This window comes from Mastomys coucha, unplaced genomic scaffold (assembly GCF_008632895.1).
Source record: "Mastomys coucha isolate ucsf_1 unplaced genomic scaffold, UCSF_Mcou_1 pScaffold20, whole genome shotgun sequence".
Taxonomy (NCBI): domain Eukaryota; kingdom Metazoa; phylum Chordata; class Mammalia; order Rodentia; family Muridae; genus Mastomys; species Mastomys coucha.
In genome coordinates this window covers 53981199-54002235 of record NW_022196903.1, presented here as the reverse complement: position 1 = coordinate 54002235, position 21037 = coordinate 53981199, and the positions used below count along the sequence as shown (strand labels likewise).

Sequence of the window (21037 nt, the reverse complement as noted above, 5' to 3'; positions counted from 1 at the left end):
CCTGTGTCTTTCTCCATGTTTGAACCTTTGCTGATTCCTCTCCCGCTCCAGGAAATGATTTTTGAACATTAACAACCTTCACCATTCCCATTCCTCCCCATTGCTCTCCTATCCACTTGAAGAGCACTTCCTTCACCAGGAATCATTTGATTCTTTGCCTATATGGCTTAATGCTCCCATGGAAAGCATAGTGCCCATCCCATAGTTACAATACAAATTGTTTTAAGTTAAAACACCAAATTTATTGGATAATATTGAACTATATGCAGACACATAGAAAATAAACATTTCATATAATTGTGTATCTTTTTTAAATGTTATATTTATAAGGACAGAAAAAACTACCAATTTAGCAATTGGAGTAACTTTTCAAAACAAAAAAAAGAAAAAAAAAAAAGGAAAAGCAAAATCTACATTCCTTCATCAAGACGCAGTGCTCCATCACAATCTATAAGAACTTCATTTTAGATAAATAAATACTTTCTCTATCTACTACAGATTTAAAATTAGAATTACATGAACTCTTTGACCATGTAGAATTTTCTTATACAATGATGAGCAGTTAAACATGTCACTTTTGAGACACACGTATTTGACTTAACATAATCCCCCTGCTGAAATATCACTGTAAATGCACATTTCACATGTGATAAACAAAAACTCTATTATGAAGAGTATCTTCATATTTTCACAGTTAGAGACAGAGGTTTAAAACAAAAAAAACCTTACAAAATTTAAAATAAAAATGACGGCATGCATCCACTACCAGAAGGAAGAGGGAACAGAGTCAAGCAGCAAAGACAAGGGAAGAGTAAGAGAGCAAGAGGGAGGGAGGAGTGGGCAGCACAGGAAGAAAGGGGAGGAAGAGAGAGCAGTAGATATAAAGTAATAAAGAAGGGGAAAACCTTTATTAATTGTACTGTTCTTAGGCAATATGGAAACAGGAAAGATGCAACTTGCATTTCAAAAGTATGATAAAGAAGGTCTACCAATTCACTGTAAATCCAGGGGTCATCGCTAACAAGACACATGCAGCCCACCTGCAGCCTGTGGCTCTTGTGTATGTGTTTCAGGAGGCCCAGGCAGTAGGCGGTCATGACATACTATTTCCTTTACGCAGGACATGTTCATAAAGGTTCCCAGAAAGACTCAAGAGCTATGACAAGGCCCAGCTTCTTGGAACTGGGAGTTCTGAAGAAGCCTGTTCCATCTGTGGACTGGGGTGGGCTGCAACAAGCCGTGCATTTCCAGTGCTGGGGAGACGGAAATGCTCTGCATGGCGGGCAAGGAGGGACATATCCATCGGGTCACCCCTGTAGGGAACTGAGAAGCCAGGAAGAGAGCAGCGAGGCATGGTGAAGAAACATCAGGGCTGAGAGACATCTGGGAAACAAAAGCTGAAAACCTACTGCCATTTAAATCCAGCAGATTGCAACACATTCACAGACGAAGGAACAACACCAGGTACCTTGGTTTAAAACAAAACAAAACAAAACAAAATCAAATCCACTTCCCATACCAAAGCCAATGTTTTTGGCTCATCCCCAACCACTGATTTTTCAAAAAGACTATTTTACTGTTGAACCCCAGAAACGCCTTGACTAGGGTTGAGGATTCAAAAGTCTCAAACCACTTAAACAATTAAAAAAATAGAAATCACTTCCCATGATATTTTATATCAGCCGCAATGTGGCCCCAGAAGGAGGAAGGGATGGATGTCTTGGGTAAGCCGGGGTGGCTCAGGCCAAGCTGAAACCCTCATAGTTGTCGAGGGCCTGGGTCAGCCGAGCCTTCATGATCTCTTTGCTGCTATACTTAGGGAGGTCAAGAAGGTTGTAGCAGGTATGGGCCACAGGCAAGTACTCCTCCCCAGTGGCTGTGGACTGGATGACGATCTGCAGACTGGCCATGCCATAGATGGGAATCCGGTCACTGCCTGTCAGGAACACTGAGGAGAAGAAAATGGCATCAATCGTATGCAGTCTTCTAAGCGACAGAAAGGCCCAGCACCCTGGAGCTTCCATGGGAACTACAATGGTTCTTTAGGTACCAACATGAACGCACTAGACATACCCTAGAGCCTCTCTCTATAGAACGCATGTCCTCACAGAGCTTCACAAAATCACAGAGGAAAGAAATTACTGTCATAGGAAAAGACAGCCAGCAAAGAGCCCAAGTCCCTGTGACCTTAAGACCTCCCCTTTTCTCAGGTGTCTGAAAACTGCTTCCTCTTAGGGATCTACACGCTTAGTTCCCTCCTTTCAAAAACAAGAGGACTCGACCTACATGTCCTCTAGGCAGTTCACTATTGTGATGCATTGTTACTTGACAGAAATCATTAGATTCCCCTGCACAGCATAGACGGAAGCAGCTGCACAGTGCTCTTCGTTGCTGTTTCTGTTTTGTTTGTTTTTTCCTACTGTTGAACTGCCAGAAATTACTAGAATGAACTCATTATCCATTTCTTTCCTTAATTTTATTTTAGTTATTTATTTGGGGGTGTGTGAGGGGGTGGGGGGGTTGCACACAAGGTCTTCAGGGTGCTGGGCAAGTACTCTGCCACTGTCCTATGTGGCAGCCCTCATCAGTCACTTCAAATAACCTGCCATTGCCTAAGGCATATACTGCCATTCTTGCCAACCTTCCAGAATTAATAACACAGCAACAATAACAGACAATAAATTCCTTAAATCCAATCCTTAAATCTCTAACTAGAGATGCCTTTTTCTAGGGAAATTCCCAAGACTAGTAGGAAAGGTTCACTTGAAAGTACCAGCTTTTCACCTTGATTTGACAGCCCAACCCTTCATCAACTCCCATGAAACTGCTTCTCAACAGCTTATGTACATGGGCAGAGGGGTTCTAGGGTGGGATACTAGGTTTTTTTTTCTTTCGTCCTTGCTCCACAGGAGCAGGACAATTAGTCATTATTAATGTCTGCTCACTCTCAGAAAGCAAAGAAGTTGCTTTTTTTTGTTTGTTTCATGCAGATAAAAATTCTATTCTATTCACAGCTAATTTATGGGCTGATTACACAGCTGCAGACAGAAGATCCAGCCATTTCTAAATGGCTGGATTTGATCCTGGGAACTAACTTCACTTTACTCTCTAAAACTACTGCCCTAGTTAGATGTCATCCAGCCAGCTCCAAAGGACTACATACCATACTATATGACTCTATTTGCAAGAAATATCCACCACAGACAAACTCGAGACTGGATTGGGTGAAGAGAAGAAACGAGGAGGGATGCTGATGTGTGGAGTTTCTTTCTGGGAGGTGAACATACTCCAGACTTGTGAGAGTTTACAACCCTGTCCACACTAAAACCCCCTTGGGTTTACCCTGTGAACAAGTAAACTGCATATTAAGTAGAACATCACAACTAAGCTTTCATAAGTCAAATCTTCCTCAGTTTCATCTAGAATCTTTGCAGATCAATCTTTTCAGATTTGGGGGGGGCGAGGACAGGGTATCACTATGTTGGGCCCAAACAATCCTCCTGTCTCAACCTCCCAAGTAGCTGGGACTATAAGCATGAACCACTTTTTCCAGCTAAAGTGACTATTATTCTTAAAGAAAGTGAGGATTGGTGAAATGCCTCTTATTTTTATCGTCTTGTTTCACACGTGTATTAACAGCCTCCAATGCATTTTAATTAATATACTGTAAATATATTGAAGTTTAATTTTCTTTACTATCTTTAGCCATATAGAAGTCAACCTTTTTCCTGTGAATCACATCACCCTACACAACATCAACACTAAAATATGAACAACCCAGTGATGTGATAAATACTTACAGAGAAACTTCTTCTTCTTCTCTAATGGGAACTCGTGGAATGTTTCCCAGAATAGTTTCACAGTCGGATGTGTGCTTGAATAATCACCCCTGTAGACCGCAGTCTGTCCAAAAGAGGAGGGAGGGGGGATTAATTTACAGAAACATTACAGCACACCCTGGATATTACTTCCACGTTCGACAGAAGCTGATGGGAGGCAGGAGACCTCCAGGTCGTCTGCACGTCCGCCCAGCTGTGCACACGGGTTCCCAGAGCTTACCTCTTCCAGCTCTTCCCAGTTGTAGTTGCTGTTCCCCACCATCATGGCCCTCAGTTCTGCCGGCTGGAAGAGCTCGAGGACTTTGCCACCACACACCTTCAGGAAGCCACTGGAGAAGGCTGTGTACCACTCATGAACCGAAATTTGGAAGATGTAATTCACATAAGCATCCACAAACTCTTGCCTGCAGGAGGACCAGAGAAATAAGCAGATGTGGCATTGAAGCACACAGGCTTTATGGAGCTGTGTTTCTACACTTAGGCTGAACGTGATGGAAACAGCCTTTCATCAGGCATCCTGCATCCTGTAGTATTACAGACTCTCCTCCCCAGCTTCTAACCCTAGGATTCTACCACGTGCCTAAAGCAATGATCCACAGCAGAGGAGGCAAGTGTATAAAACCGAACTACTGATTTTACCTGACCTACTCCAATTGTCATCTCTTTAAGGTTTTCCTTACAGTTAGTTTAAGAGAAAAAAGTACTCTTTAAAAAATGCCCAAGGTTATAGTTGCAGGCCCTGTCTTCAGAAACTAAAGCTATCTGTTATTTATATCCTTGTGTATACCTTTTGTTTTTAATGTACTCATGTACACATGCATGTGAATGTAGAAGACACATTCCTGGTATCATTTCTCAGATGTCATCCACCTTGATTTTGGAGACAGAGTTTTTATCACTGCCTGGGATTCACCAAGTAGAATAGTTTGGCTGACAAGCAAGCCCTGTGGATACACTTCCTTCTACCTCCCTACCACTGGAGTTACAAGTGTGTACTATCATGCTTTATGTTTTTCCCTGGATTCTGGGAATCAAACTCAGAATGTCAATGAAGGGACTCTAGCCAGACCAGGCCTGGCAAGCATAGCTCTGGCAAGCCTTGTCCTACTAACCTTCCCTCTGCGTTGTTAATAAAATAGTTACATTATATTTCTAAAGCTAGTCACCAAGGTTTATTCCCTTATTTGGCCACTTCCTCCTCTTAAGGCTGACTAGCAAGAGCCAGCTACCAAATTATTAAAGTCTAGGAATCAAAAGCCCCCTTTGGTTCACCCAATTAACATGCCCAATCAAAATATACCATTGCATTTTAGCCCACTCTAATACAAACCTCCCTTTTTCTCCTCTTAAAAGTTATGCTTGCAGCCGGGCGGTGGTGGCACACGCCTTTAATCCCAGCACTTGGGAGGCAGAGACAGGCGGATTTCTGAGTTTGAGGCCAGCCTGGTCTACAGAGTGAGTTCCAGGACAGCCAGAGCTACACAGAGAAACCCTGTCTCGGAAAAAAAAAAAAAAGTTATGCTTGCTTTATTGATTCTTGACCTTAGAGCCATTGGTGTTCTGCTCAGGAAATTGTCTCCTGTACTGACAAGTTTAAGGTTACTTCTCATTTTCTATTCTATTAGATTTAGTGTATCTGGTTTTACATTGAGGTCTTTGATCCATGGATTTGAGTTTTGTGTAGGATGATAAATATGGATCTATTTCATTCTTCTACATGCAGACATCCAGTTAGCCCAGCACCATTTGACCATTATATGGTTTTGGCTTCTTTTGTCAGAAATCAAGTGTCTGTAGGTATATGGCTTTATTTCTGAATCTTCAATCTGATTACATTGATTAAACTGTCTGTTTCTATACTAATACATGCAGTTTTCATTACTAAATACTTGGTAGTTTTTATTACGATTGCTCTGTAGCACAACTTGAGGTCAGGAATGGTGATACCTCCAGAAGTTCATTTATTATTGTTCAGGGTCATTTTGTCTATCCTATGTCTTTTGTCTTTCCATATGAAGTAGAGAATTGTTCCTTCAAGATCTGTGAAGAATTGTGTTGGAATTTTGATGTGGATTGTATTAAATCTATAGATTGCTTTTGGTAAGATGGCCATTTTCGCTGTGTTAATCCTACCGATCCATGACCATGGGAGATCTTTCCATCTTCTGCTATCTTTTGCCTCTAGTGTTGGGATCACAAATTTGTCCCAGCACACCTGGCTTCAACTGCTTTCTTATAAATTCTTTAAGTTCGTCAGGAAACAACTGTCTTAACAGCTATCCTATCTCCCAGTAATTAGGCAAATGTAAATGCAAACAGCAATGAATTGCCATTTCCATCCATCCGACTAGCATAAGCTTAAGCCTGAGAGGACACCATGGGGAAACTGGAACCTCATAGAGAGCTAGCTAGTGGAGGATAAACCAGGGCCTGACAGGAACCATGCACACTTGCTGTGGAAATACATGAAAACCAGCCAAATGAGAAAAATGAAGACTATTAAATCATTCTATAACAAAAGAATCAGCCACGGTTGCCTGTGACTCAAAAGCAGTCAGAAGAATGGAGAAAGAAGAACTCAAAGCAGAAAATGGGACTATTTCAAAACAGCCTGATAGAGGCCTCTGGCACGTGGAAGCTGTGGCTGGCTGAACAGATGCAGGCATCGCAGGCATCCTAAGCAAGTACTTAGGGCTGTGTTCTCTCTCTCTCTCCCTCTCCCTCTCCCTCTCCCTCTCTCTCCCTCTCTCTCTCTCTCTCTCTCTCTCTCTCTCTCTCTCTCTCTCTCTCTCCTTCTTCCCCCCACTCCCCCTCCCATCTAAACTTGTAGTTGAGTTGTAAGGAAGATTGCTAACTGTTTAAAATCCTGGCCATTTTGATCTGACTGTTATTAAAGTTACTGAAAAAAATAGAAAGGCTAACAGAATGGGCCAGCCTCCTGCATGGCTTACTGTAGAGTTAGTTTTCCTCTGTAGGTCACTATACATTATGGATCAAAATTCTATCTTGTAGGTGGGCAGACTAATGTCCATGCATTTATTAATCTTTCATAAACAGGGGCATAAACTGAGAAGTGAGACAAAAATACTTAAGGAGAGAATTTGTCAATATCTGGAAAAGTTGAAAATAGAGATTTTTTTCCTCCTGAGCTTTATGATCCCCCTTTATGAACTTTCAAAGAGATCTGGAAACACTGGAGGAAAAGGACAAAGAACTTGGGATGTCTGCTGCAGCACACCCCTGTTAACAAGAGAATTCACAAAATCAACGATCCACTAACATAAGAATGAGCAAGGATAACGGCATGACAGAAAGCAGCAAGTAGACTGGCTTCTGAGAATGAACGAGATCTGCATTTCTCCAAAATAAACAGAGTCCCAGGAATGTTCTGTGCAAACCAAGGTTCTTGATGTGAAGTAAATCACTCGGGCATTCACATAAACTGCTTTCTTTCCTTTGCCCTCAAAACAATGTAACCAATGAAAAGCAAGAGCTCCACCACTCACAACCCACCACCAGTAAGTTATTTATTCTGTCTTTCCCTTAGCCTTCTCATCTGGGAAGTAAGGAAACAGTTAATACCTATAAAGGTGCTTAGGACCAAGAGTAGTCTAAAACAATATGTGAGCTACTGCTGTCAGACTGTTTAGGGATATTTACATATATGATACGTATACCATGTCATATACGGCTTCGTCATTAAAAATAAAAGTAATAATGCTAAAATGTCTTTGTCTTGATGTACGTGTTTATTATAAAAGTTGAAAACCTGAAATAACACATCAAATGGGCAGTATTTTATGCAAAGGCTAGAGACTGGGATGGAGTCCAATAGAGGGCTTGCCTAGACTGTGTGAGGTCTCAGGGCCCTATGTTTAATCCTCAATAAGAAATGAGAGATGGGAGGGGGAGGGAGGGAGGGGTAGTAAAAGTGACTGAGTATGATAGGATTAAAGAAGTATATGGGGTATTATTGGTATCAGTGACTCCTTTCAAAATACATAAATCAAATATATCTCTTAGGCTTCTAGAAGACAGCAGATTAGAAGTTTCCATCTTGAGGCTCTATGAATCAGTAGGTCAAAAGCAAAGACTATATTCTGGGGGAAGAGCATTGGGAATTGAAAACATGGTGAAAGAACGGCTAAAAGGCAGAGAGAGCTAGAAGGGGATTGCAGAAAAAAAGTTGAGAAGCAGCAGCTCAGGCCAGGTATGGAATGTGAGGGCCCCTCTGAAGCTGCATTTGGGGTAAACCAGAGAACCCTGGACCACTTCCCTCAAGCCTAAAGTCCAGCGTTGGTTTAGGTTAGCAGACACTCCTCTGGGACAGGAGTGGAAAAACCCAGCATTTCCCAGCATCTCGGTGCTGCAGGAAGTCACCATCTTGACAAAACGGAGGACCTGTAAACATGGAACAATTCCAAGTGGGAGCCAAGGCTGTGGAGGGACAGTGTCTCACTGCCCTCGCCTCCAAGGTTAAAAGACTGAGGCAAAGACAGACTAAATAACTTGCCCAGGGTCGGTCTAGGAGTGGTAGAGATCTTGCTTTTCATTGGTAACATTGTTTCAGGGGCAAAGGAAGCAATTTATGTGAAGGCCGACATGGTTTCCTTCATGCTAAGAGGCTCCGTTTCTACTGAGCATTTCTGAGATCATTTTGAGAATTGCAGGTGTAGTTAGTTCTGTGGGGAGGGTCCTATTGCCTGTGAAGACAGGGCTCTGAGACTACTACCTGAATCTGAACCCTGACTCACCAGAGCACCCACTCCCTGTCACAGGGTTTGAAGGGGCTGAGATGCACAGACAGAGTTGGTTCCTTCTAGTGCAGAACTCAGAGCTACCTTTTGGCCTCCTCTTTTACTTAGCCTTGCTTCTTTCTTTCCTCTCTCCTTCCCTCCCTACTTCTCTCCTGGCTCCTTTATTGTATTCTTCACTGTTATTCCTTTAACTGTCATGAATCCTTACACTTCATACTTTATTTGATACTATTTTCCCCTAAAGTTCTTGCTAGTATAGTTCTTGGCTTTATTTGGTTTGATTGCATTGGTCTATGTAATTTATTTTGCTGGTATTCCAATAGCAGTTTGTTTTACTCTCTGGGTGGCAGAGCCCTCAAAAGAAAGCTGGCCACCCAGAAGACCCTATCATAAAACCAGAAAGGATGCCATCCCAGCATACACATAAACTGTACCTAGAAACATGCATCGGCCAAAAATTCAATGCAGCACAATTTGTTCAAAAGTTAGCAATTCTCGGAAAAACTGAAATTCCTGAAATGGCCAAATTATCAAATAATTCCAAAGCTTAGGGCTTTGTTTTGTTTTTTAAAATGATCAATGACTTCAAAGATCACTCAAATAAACAGAAGAATGAACTAAAGAAGTCAATTCAAAATCTAGATGAGAAAAACAACTTCTTCAGCATAGAAATATAGATTCTATGGCTAAGGTTAAAAAACATAAGAGGTAGCACATGCTGTGAAAGATGGTGAGCAAGATGAATAGTCACTTCTGTGGGAGTGCAAACTTGCACAGCCATTTTGGAAATCAATTTGCAATGTCTCAGAAAACTGGGAATAGTTCTGCTCAAGACCCAGCTATACGACTCCTGAATATATACCCAAAAGAGGCTCCAGCATCCCACAGAGTCTTGCTCAACTATGTTCATAGCAGATTTATTCGTGATAGCCAGAAACTGGAAACAATATAGATGTCCCTTAACTGTAGAATGGATAAAGAAAATGTAGTATACGTTCCATCTACACAATGGAATGCTATTTGGCTATTAAAAATAAAGACACCACAGGGCAGTGGTGGCGCATGCCTTTAATCCCAGCACTTGGGAGGCAGAGGCAGGCGGATTTCTGAGTTCGAGGCCAGCCTGGTCTACAGAGTGAGTTCCAGGACAGCCAGGGCTATACAGAGAAACCCTGTCTCAAAAAACAAACATAAATAAATAAATAAATAAGAAAAATCAAACAAACAAACAAACAAAAACAAAGACACCATGAATTTTGGAGGCAAATGGATGGAACTTGAGAATATCATTCTGAGTGAGGTAACCCATTCCCCAAAGGACATGCATTGTATGTACTCATTAAGCAAACAAGATGCTTGTTTAGCTAATTGAACAAGCAAGGATGCTTGAGTCTCACTTAGAATGGGGAATAAAAAAGTCAGAAGAGGCAGACAGAGGAGGGAACTGGGAGGGAGAGGGGATAAGAGGGGAATGGGGAGGTGGGTTAAGGATCAGGTGAGGGGAAGGACAGGAGAGCTATCTAGAGGGCCATGAGAATAAATGGAAATTTGGAACTGATGGAGGTGGGGTGGGGCATCTCCAGGACAAGACAGAGACCTGGGATAAGGGAGGCACCCAAGAATCAATGGAGGTGACCTTAGCTGTGACCCACAGCATTGGGGATATGGAACCTGAAGAGGCTATCTACTATAGCCAGGCAGGACACCACCCATCCACAACACGTTCCAACCAAAATTTATCCTGCCTACAAAAAAATGTAGGAATGGGGGATGAAGCAGAGACTGAGGGAATAGCCAACCAATAACCAGCCCAACTTGAGACCCATCCCATGGGCAAGCACCAATGCTTAACACTATTATTGATAGATACTCTGTTATGCTTGCAGACAGGAGTCTAGCATGGCTGTCCTATGAGAGGCTCCACCTAGCAGCTGACTCAGACGGATGCGGATGCCCACAGCCAAACAGTGGATGAAGCTTGGGGACTCTTATGGAAGAACAGGAGGAAGGATTGTGGGCCTTAGGAAAGAGGATAGGAAATCCATAGGAAGACAGAGTCAACTAACCTGAACCCTTAGGGCTCTCAGAGGGTGAACCACCAATCAAAGAATATACATGGAGTGGACCTAGGCCTCTATGCACATATGTAGCATATGTGTAGCTTGGCCTTCATGTGGGTCCTGAACAACTGGAATGGGGGCTAGCCTAAAAGCTGTTGCCTCTACATGGGATATGTTCTTCTAGCTGGGCTGCCTTGTCTGGCATCAGTGGGAGAGGAAGCACCTAGCCTTGCAGAGACATGAAGTGCCAGGGTTCGGGAATAATCAGGGAGGCCCCATTTGCTTAGAGGAGAAGGGGACAGGGGGAGGGGAAGGATTGTGGGAGGGAGTGACCAGGAGGGAGAGCAGTAAGCAGAATGTAAAGTAAATAAGAAAATAAAAAATAAAAAAAATTCAAAAAATGAGACAAAATAAAAACTAAAAAGATATATAGATTCTATTGAAAAGAACAGAAGAAAAGAGGAGAGAGGGAAGACAGAAAGGAGAAAAAGGGGGAGGGGGAATGGGACAGAGAGAGGGAGAGATGGGAGAGACAGAGGGAAGGAGGGAGAGGGAGGGGACAGAGGGAAAGAACACGGGAGAGGAAGGGAGGGAGATAGGGAGAGAGAGAGAAAGAGAGGAGAGGAAGAAGTTGAGGGAGAGAAAGAGAAAGAACCAAAAACATCATCAGAAAAATACCAGAGGTAAACTGGACCACTGAACAAATGGAGTTAACCCTGGCATCCAGACTAGTCCATCCAGCAGCTGTGGAATATGCATTCTTTTTAGCAACCCACAGAACTTTTTCTAAAATAGAATACATTTTAAAACTACAGAAGTTAAGCCAGTGCATGGAGACTGAACAACGGGGTTATAAAAATCAGTAAGAAAATTAACAAATTCATAAGTTCAAATGAAAGTTAAAATACAACTTACCACAACCTTAGGGACACAGCAATACTACCTCTAAGTAAGAACTTTAGAGCCATGAGTGCCCACATTAAACTTCAGAGATCTCAAAAAAATGCCCTAACATTGCAGAGAAACAAGAACAAGACAAATCCAAAAGTAGCACATAGAAAGAAACAGTAAAGACTGCGACAGAAATCAACTATGTGAAGACGGAAAAACAATAGCACCCAGTGTGGGTGGAACGGGGAAAAACTGAAAGCATTTACCCAATAATCGGGCATGAAGGAGTGTCCATGCTCCCAGCCTTTATTCAATATAGTCTGAAATCACAGCCAGAGCAAAAGGCAAGGAGAAGAATGAAAGGACTATAAATAAAAAGGGACAGATGCAAAGCATCCCTATTTTCAGATAATAAGATTCTATCCTTAATATATGATAGACTTCACAATAAGGCTGAGATCTGATAAATGTTTTCATCAGAGCAGCAATATACCAAATCAATGTCCAAAAGTCAGCAGCTTTTCTATCTACCAATAGCAGACTTACTGAGAAATAAATCCAGCAGAAAGGAAATTGTCCAAGAAATGCCTGCACTGCCATATTTATTGAGCTACTAACCAAAACAGCCGCATTATAGACCCAACCTTTGCCTGTAATTACTTTCCTTTCCTATTGCTGTGATAAAATTTCCTGATGAAAGCAACCTAAGGGTCAAAGGGCTTGTTTGGTTCACAATTTCACATGCATTACGGCATGAAAGTAAAGGCATCGGGAGCATGAGTGAACTGGTTGCATTATATCTGTAGTCATGAGCCGAGAGCAATGAATTAGTGCATGCCCCTGCTCATTCTGCTCTCCTATTTTATACAGTTCAGGACCCAACACACGAGGACTGGTCCTGCCCATAATTACAGTGGGTCTTCCCAAATCAATTAGGATAGTCAAGATAATCCCACAGGACATTATCAGAGACTAATCTTGGTCTAGAGAATCAATCACAGGTGTGTCCAGAGGCTTGGCCCACCCCGTACCCCACAATTATATGGAGTTGACAATGAACACTAATTACCACCAAAAAAGTCTACTTCTGATTTCTAGTATAAAACTAAAATGTTAGTGTAGAAAACATTTATAAAATACATATTTCACAAAGTATCTGCATCCAGAGTACATAAGAAAAACAACATGCAGGAAAAAAATTTAGAAATAAGTAACAGAATTAAATACATGTTATCTAAAAATATAAGAATGGCAAATATGCACACTGGTAAATATTCAGAATCATTCATCATTAAGGATACCAGGAACACTGCAATCTCCATATTCAAGATGCTGATTCGAGTGAGTTCCAGGTCTGGCATACAAATTGGCATGGTATATAGACTCTATCTCAAAACAAAGCATGCAGAACAATTATTGCTTCTCCACTTTACTGTGTGAAATCAAACTATCACAGCCATGTGGAAAAAGTGTAGCAGTTATTTATGAAGTTAAATATACCAAATAATCCATCAATTATACCGGTAGGTATATACAGGAAATAAAGATGTGCTCATATAGAAATCCTTAGATGTTCACAGTGGTATTATTCATTTTTAAAACTGAAAATAATACTACTGGAAATATTCCTCAACAATACAGTATAACAAATTGATAACATACATGATCATATAGATGAGTATCAAGTGAAAATGGCAAACTCCAAAAGCCACATGTGATTTCATTCATGACAACTTAAAAAGTACAGAATTAGGGCAGTGGTGGTGCTCACCCTTATTTCCAGCACTCGAAGGGCAGGTGGATCTCTGAATTCTTGCCAGCTTGGTCTACAGAGCAAGATACAGGATAACACTACACAGAGAAACCCAGTCTTGAAAAACAAAACAAACAAGTTTTAAGCCAGGTGGTGGTGGTGACACACACCTTTAATCCCAGCACTTAGGAGGCAGATATAGGTGGATCTCTGTGAGTCTGAGGCCAGCCTGTCTACAGAGAGAATTCCAGGACAGCCAGGGCTACATAGAGAAACTGTCTCCAGAAACAAAACAAGAGAACAGAATTATTAAGACAGTATGTAAATCAATATATCACATGGACTGTAGAGGAAAGGCCCTATGGGTATTTTAGGGGAGTAAAATTACTATTCTTGATTACCACAGAGCTTACATTAACATACTTGTTTGTAGAACTACTCCCCAAATGCTAGGTTTTACTAACAGCCTAGTCTAAGTTTTAGGATCTTGTGAGTGAAAAAGTAAAAGTTTTAAAAGAGGGTCAGCAAGGAAGCTCAGCAGATAAGCCTTCTGCTCCTACGCCTGAAGACCTAAGTGAGATTCCCAGAAGCACTTAGTCAGACTGACAGAACCGACAGACATTCATTCTATGGAGTGTGCAACCACTTTATCAACAAATAAAGACAAAAATGTAATGTAAAAAAGATCAAGGGGGAGGGAAGTAAAACAAACTAAAGGACTCAGAAGTATATTAAAAATGTATTTTGTAAATATTTACTTTCTTTGATCAGAGGGAAAAAGGTTTTTGAAAAGATATTATGTATAACTATTATTTGCATATTAAAACACTAATTTTACTTAAAAATATTCAGTGCTTACTCTGTGTGGGCACTAAGTGATTTACATATAATTAATTTAATATACATAAGAACCAAAAGAGATTCCTTATGGAATTCATATGTGTAAAACTCTGGCAAGACCCACCACAGAGAAAGACAAACCTAAATGGGTAACAAATGCATCCTCTAGGAGCCACTTAAGATCTGTGCTCTGCTCTTTATTTTAGAAGCTCCACGGAGGCAGGAAAGACCCGGAATTCACATAGTGTGAGGCTAGACTGGACCAGCTAAGTAAGTAAATAAATAAAAGAAATAATTCTCTAATTCTGGCTTGAATGGGTAAAAAAAGAAAAGATCACTTCATTATCAGAAAACAAGACTTTGATGTTTATGGTCTTTTCCAAAGCTCTCACATACAAATCACAAGCAGATTCAAAGAACAGATGGTTAACTGTGAAGTGTTTGGTGACAAATGGCTGTAGAAGCATCTGTGGGTCCCTAAGGAAGAGTAGGACCAAACACATGCTTTTCAAGATGTATTAAAATGACCTCTTTTCCCCAGCCTTTACGGGCATGTCTAATCTAACTGGAAGCAGTGTGCCTCCCCCCAAAAACTGAATTGGGTCCTACATATCTGTACATGACAGCATCTTTTCACAGTGTCACTAGGTTGGACACTCTGACGGCTTTGCTTTTCTTCTGTTCACCCTCGCTTTATTTCATTTCATAGGCACTTGTGTGGACGCTTCGGTAAAATTACTAGAGTGCTCTCAGCTCATAAATTTGCTACACAAACACCTACAGAACCAATTCCAAGATCCCTCCTGTAACAATTTGCCACTAGAATATATGCAACTAGGTTTAACAGAGATGCCTGACCGGCTGCTCTAGGAGCCCAAGATGGTCTGCGCAGATATACGCACTGTGGGTCTGCAAAGGAGGAAAATGGTTCTCCTGCATTTCTGTTCTCTGGTAGTGAATTTAAGACGCAATCAAGATTTGGAAATATACGCATAACCAAGGCTGACCAACATCAGCTATGGTGCACTTTCAACAAAGATTGTCAGGTACACTGCAGATTTGGAGAGCTGAGATGGGAGGGGGAGCACACAGTAAACAGATGGGGGCTGTATAAACAGGTATGGAAAAATACAGTCTCAGCCTCGAGCTGGTTCCAGCCAGTTCTGCAGGGGTGGGGGCGGATGCTGGGGGGCTGGGTGTCTAAGTGGCAGGTTTTAGAGACCTCGGAGATAGCAGCATAGCAACAATTTGGTGCAGTGTGTGCGCACAGCCATCAGCTGATAGCGCGCAGCCATTCACTTGCCGCGAGCCGCGAAGCGGCCGCGCGGACGTCACCACAGCCGTCAGCGTTTGCCGCTTCTTAAGATTCACTTTGGACCAGCCGCAGTCACAGCTGCAGGACCTCTCTGGACCAGCTCTGTCGCAGACTGCGCAATCACCAGACCACTGCGGCAAACGAGCCCAGCTGAGCCGAACACCAGCCATGGCCGACCCCGAGAAGCAGGGACCCGCTGAGAGCCGCACCGAGGACGAGGTAATGGAGGGAGCCCAGGGTGGCGAAGATGCCGCGACCGGTGACAGTGCCACTGCGCCCCCGGCCGAGGAGCCCCAGGCTCCCGCGGAGAATGCGCCCAAGCCCAAAAAAGACTTTATCGAGAGCCTGCCCAATTCAGTCAAATGCCGGGTTCTGGCGCTCAAAAAGCTGCAGAAGCGCTGCGATAAGATCGAGGCCAAATTTGACAAGGAATTTCAGGCTCTGGAGAAGAAGTACAACGATATCTACAAGCCCCTACTTGCCAAGATCCAGGAGCTCACCGGAGAGATGGAGGGCTGCGCGTGGACCCTGGAGGAAGAGGATGATGAAGACGAGGAGGAAGAAGAGGACGAGGAGGAGGAGGAGGAAGAGGCTGCAGCTGGCGCAACTGGGGGTCCCGACTCCGCCAAGAAGTGAGCACAGCAGCTGACAGGTGACAAATCCCCTGCCCCTTTTATTTCCAATGTCGGCAGACTTTAAAAGGCTCAGGATTTGCCCAAAATGCAATGTGAATCTATTCTGACATTCCTAAAATTAAATTGAATCAAGTAGATTCTGGTTATTAGCCCATTTCTAATCTGACTTTTATTTGTGTAAAACAGATGCTAAAAGACTTTTTTTTATATATATATATAAAGGCTAATTAAACTTATTTTTTTTTCTCCCTGATCTTCTGTAAGAACTGGACTGGAGACTGATGAGAGGTTGTCAGTTAGATGGGAATTAAAGTGCGTCACACGTTGAAATCCATTCATCACACTACACCTGAACATCCGAGCTAAGACAGAACTCTTCTCAATGCTTAATTCTTCAGTTTCTTTACATTTCCCAGCGCAGAGGAAAAGGAACCCAAGATCGACGTCATCTTTAAGACTTTTGCTTTTGCAGACCCAGACATCTGCTTTACACTCCAGAGGAGACGTGGCGCGGAGGAAGCCTGGACTGACAGCATTTACTGTTTATGTGGCTAGGAAAACTGCCATTTTAAGTTGTGAAAAATGTTTTGAATATTTGAATTTACAGAAAGAACACGGTTCCAAAAATGAGGGTGTATTCCATGTATAATATTGTCAACACGTGTTCATCTGTTATGGTCTCATGTTATCCGTTTTCTTGGTAGTGTTTGTTTACAAAATCGTAAAAATTACCCCAAACGTTTTAAAGTATTAAATTACCTTATAGCATTTTAGAAATATAATTTACTTGAAGAGATGTAGAATGTAGCAATTCTGTAAAGCATGTGTATCCAGTGTTGCCTAGTTTGATCTTTGTGAAGTCTTTTTGTCTTGTAGCTTTTAGCAAGTAGCTGTGAAAACCATCAGAACTCCTCAATGAAGCTAATGTTTGGAAAAAGTATAGACTTGAAGAACAAACCCATGTGTGTATCCCTACCCCCCAGCTCAGAAATAGAAAGGGTTTAAGTTTGCTTGTATTAGCTGTGCCTTCATTATTTTGCTATGTAAATGTGACTTATTAAATGGTGCAAAATCAAATTTTATTGCTTGAGGACAGAATGGCATAAAGGAAGGGAAAAGACATTTAATGTAAAGGCCTTTAGCTTCTTTGTGGGTTTTGAATTGTCTGTGAACCAATGTTCTTTAAAGAAACACAAACATAAAGTTGTTTACCACTGTGGTGTTAACAAAACAGTATTTTCAAAAATAAAAAAAAATCTTGTTGTTCTGACTGCCTGTGTTGTCATCTATAGAAGTGGGTGATAACAGTCCCTTCCGTGCAAATGTGAAGAGAAAATGAGTTACTACAGTTTCTGCCCACAAAGCTGTGTCTGACACCTAGGAATAATTTCCAGCTATTATTGTTATATTAAAGACAAAAGACCCAAATAGAAAATTCAACTCCCTCCCCTGCTACACAAGAGAAAATGGTAGCTTTTTTAATTTCTACCTTGGTGATTCCTTATTACCAGAAAAGAATATGGTAATTCAGAAATATAGGACATTCAAAAACTATCTTATTTGGTTTCCTCCATGTAAAGCCTGGTTTTAATTTCCTTTTAAACAAGGTAAGACTTTAATGTGACAATATGAATGCACACACACACACACACACACACAAACAAACAAAAAATCAGACGCCATTCTTTTCCATTTGCTGCAAGGGTTAATCATACTGCAGCAAAATCTGATGACGAAGACGACATTGGGGATGGGGGCAGTGCCAACCTGTTGCTAATGACAACAGATGGCTCTGAACGACTCTAAGGTAGTGGTAATCTTTCTTGCGGCAAGACCAATACAACTGAAGGTGTATATTATATATATTATTAATCATCATAATCATATGATTATTTTAATAAGAAAAAGGTAATGAAAATTAACATTGTCATCTTCAGAAATGGAGGGACTGTCATTTAATATTTCTCTAGGTCTAGTAAGAATTGAAAAAAACTAAATATAAATAAAAGGTCTAAACACTGGGAAATTTATTTTATAGGTATACTATTATTAGATATAGAAAACCCAAAAGAATAAATTGGAAAACAATTAGACACAAGTTTGATGAATGAATTGGTTTTCAGATAAATATATAAAATCAATAATCAAGGCATTAAAATATATAAGAAAGATTTCTTTTATACTAGAACTAGTATATACATACATTAAACATAAGCTAGCCTATAATAAAAATGTGTATAATATATATAAAAATATGGGATTTCACAAAAAAACCCTGATTTAGAAGATTATCACAAAACATAAATTCTTCCAAAATTAATTTGTAACTTATCATAGTTCAATTCAAAGCCCAAGTGGAATCTGGAATTTAATATAACTTCTATGCTGTTTATCCATAAGAATAGCTAAGATAGCTTTCAATAATTCAGAAACAAGTTAGACTTTGACTCAAGGAAATATTTTTAATGAAGAAAATACATAAAGTGTTTATCAGTTATTAGATACAGAAAGGCTGAGATTAGCACACATACAGCCAAAAGAAATAAACAGACATGACAAGACAAAAAATTAGAAAACAATCAAATTTTGAGTATTTACACTCATTTCAAATGCAAACAAGTACTGTGAATTAAAGCAGTAACAGATATTGACAACAGAAAGTTAATGATCTTAATAGTTTGACAAATAATATGAAAATTAGTACTGTTTTACACTACTAAAATTAAAATAAAATTGGCAGAGATTTACATAAAATTAAAATACAACTAGTAGAGATTTACGTAAAGAACCCCTGCTAATTAGTTTCAAAAGAAGAAATGCTGGGGAGGGACGTGTGTTGCTATGGCTAGAACAAGGGAAGCAGGGCTCTGGCAAGGCTGGGAGACATACATGTCACAGCAGTGTGCTTTGGCCGGCAGGCATTATTTTATATTGTATATATTTATATACATGTCCATGTTTAGGATGGAGGTCAATTCATTTCCTCACTGAGCTGATCTTAAACATGTGTCTCCTGAGCTGCTTATTTGAAAGTGCGTCACAGCTGCACCGTGCACTATAATGTCGGCAGGACACCATCTCCTCCAGACAAGTAAAATACTGCTTTGCAGCAAAGCATTTTAACCCTTGACAGGCCAAACCCAGCAACTTGATGGATGTAACCAGCCAGGAGCACACATTATCTATTCAGTGCACGATCTCAGTGTGTGACACAGGAAGCTGCAGCCTTTCAAGGCTCACAGTGTAAGCTCAGTGCCGCAGCTCTGCCGGTCTACAGGGCCACACACATGCATACGCATACATGTAAACAAATGTACATACATAGAAACAAATGCTGGGGTTTTTTTGAGCTGAAACTTATATAACATAAAACAAATCATTTTTTAAAGCAGCAATTTCAGATGTTTATAGTACTGTGCAAACACTAAGTTCACACAGCATTTGAACAGATCAGTGCTGTGAAGAATCGTTAAAGTACCCTATGTATGAAACAAATGCAAGTATTTTGAAGATACTGTGAGGACAGAATGAAATAAGTATACTTATATACCAATAAAGATGAATAACCTGGTACAATTGATTAATAAAATCAACCCAGCAAAAATATTTGTCAACAGATTCAAAATGCCATAATTTTACATTTATCTTTGGAAGTTGATCCTTAAAAAGTATTTTTTAAAGGCAAAAATAATCCTTTTATTTGTACAAAATATGCTTGTCACACTCTTAATAAAAAATGGGGGAGGGGTAAAAGAATAGAGAAAGGGTAATAAAAAAAGAACATACAAACAGACTAAATATCCAAAGAAAACACATTTACACAACGGACTATACAGTATTATACATATCCATGAGGTGGTGGTTCTTGTAGTTGTTTTGTCTGACTGACTGATTGTTTTTATTTTTTCTAGACAGGTTCTCATTATATAGCTCAGGCCCTGTCAGCCCTAATGTAGGCTGGCCTCAAACTCACAAAGATTTGCTCCGCTATACCTCTCCAGCACTGGGATCAAAGGCATGTGCTAGGAGACATTCACGAGGGTATTATCTCATGTTAAATGTTACATATCCACTGTATTCCCTAGTTCAATGCTCAGACATTCAGTTTCATACATTTATAGTATGCTCCTAACTATACCAGCTTTCTCTTCTTAGGAAATGATACAGTCTGCCCGGAAGGAGAAACAGTGAGTTGCTCAGTCACTTTTTTTTCCCAGGAGGAGAGGACAGGAACTCTCAAGCTCCCCTGTGAGCTCCCAGTGGCAGGGTCCAACTCCTGGAGCACAGGCCCTGAGTCAAGTCTTTTTCTTCTAGCTGTGGAGCTGGCCAAATGATGGATTCAATTTCATCATCTGCCAAGTGGGAAGGTTTACATGCCGTCCTTAGGAGAGTGTCGGGTACATGGGAAGCAGTCCAGAAGTGGGACTGGTGTTTTCATTATCTTTTCCTCCTGTAACAATTTGCTACAAATATAACGTGGCCCTTAAAGACTGCAGCCCCCACCAATGTCCATGAGGTGTCAAGAGAGGCCATTGAAAGCTACAGTTCCATTCTTAGGTCCTTTCTATAGAATTTAGATGTCCCTTAGAACAAAGCTGGAATTTAATTGCACCAACTTAAGGTCTTTGTTTTTCCATTAGTGGTAATAACACATGCTATGGAATATAAAAAATACTTAATCCCAGGAGTGATGCAATACAGTTTCATCCAGATGTGGCTACCACTATGGAGAGACTTGCCTTAGGTAGACACCAGCAAGTAGCCACAGAAGTTCTTGTCTTTGGATGCATGTAACTCATTTGAATGGAATTTGTATTCCTCTGGTACTTTCATCCAAATATCTTACTATTGACAGAGCCCAGGGTTCCATGCCCAACAAACACACACACATATACACACACACACACACACAGAGAGAGAGAGAGACAGAGAGAGAGAGAGAGAGAG

At 40.9% G+C, this 21037-nt stretch overlaps 2 protein-coding genes across 5 annotated transcripts in view; one reads left to right on the top strand and one right to left on the bottom strand.

Annotated features, from left to right (window-relative positions):
• Positions 1-220: 220 nt before the first annotated feature.
• The window catches only part of Herc3 (HECT and RLD domain containing E3 ubiquitin protein ligase 3), a 94904-nt gene continuing 74087 nt past the window's right edge, over positions 221-21037 (bottom strand). For 2 of the 4 annotated variants that reach the window (XM_031382041.1, XM_031382042.1), the window contains exons 22-24: positions 4060-4243; positions 3801-3903; positions 1227-1948 (exon numbers count right to left, since the gene is read on the bottom strand). In XM_031382041.1, coding sequence (XP_031237901.1) covers positions 1740-1948; positions 3801-3903; positions 4060-4243 — 496 coding nt within the window. In that variant the 3' untranslated portion in view covers positions 1227-1739. Of the gene's footprint in view, positions 1949-3800; positions 3904-4059; positions 4244-19445; positions 20541-21037 lie in introns of those variants that run through there. The other 2 variants (XM_031382040.1, XM_031382043.1) reach the window with 2 other exon arrangements.
• Positions 15421-17360, top strand: Nap1l5 (nucleosome assembly protein 1 like 5). Its single transcript, XM_031382045.1, has 2 exons — positions 15421-16107; positions 16355-17360. The coding sequence occupies exon 1, from the start codon at positions 15624-15626 to the stop codon at positions 16089-16091; it is 468 nt and encodes a 155-aa protein (XP_031237905.1). The 5' UTR covers positions 15421-15623; the 3' UTR covers positions 16092-16107; positions 16355-17360.

Excerpts from the sequence above, each read along its gene's own strand:
- Nap1l5 (XM_031382045.1), top strand. The coding sequence starts at position 15,624 with ATGGCCGACCCCGAGAAGCAGGGACCCGCTGAGAGCCGCACCGAGGAC.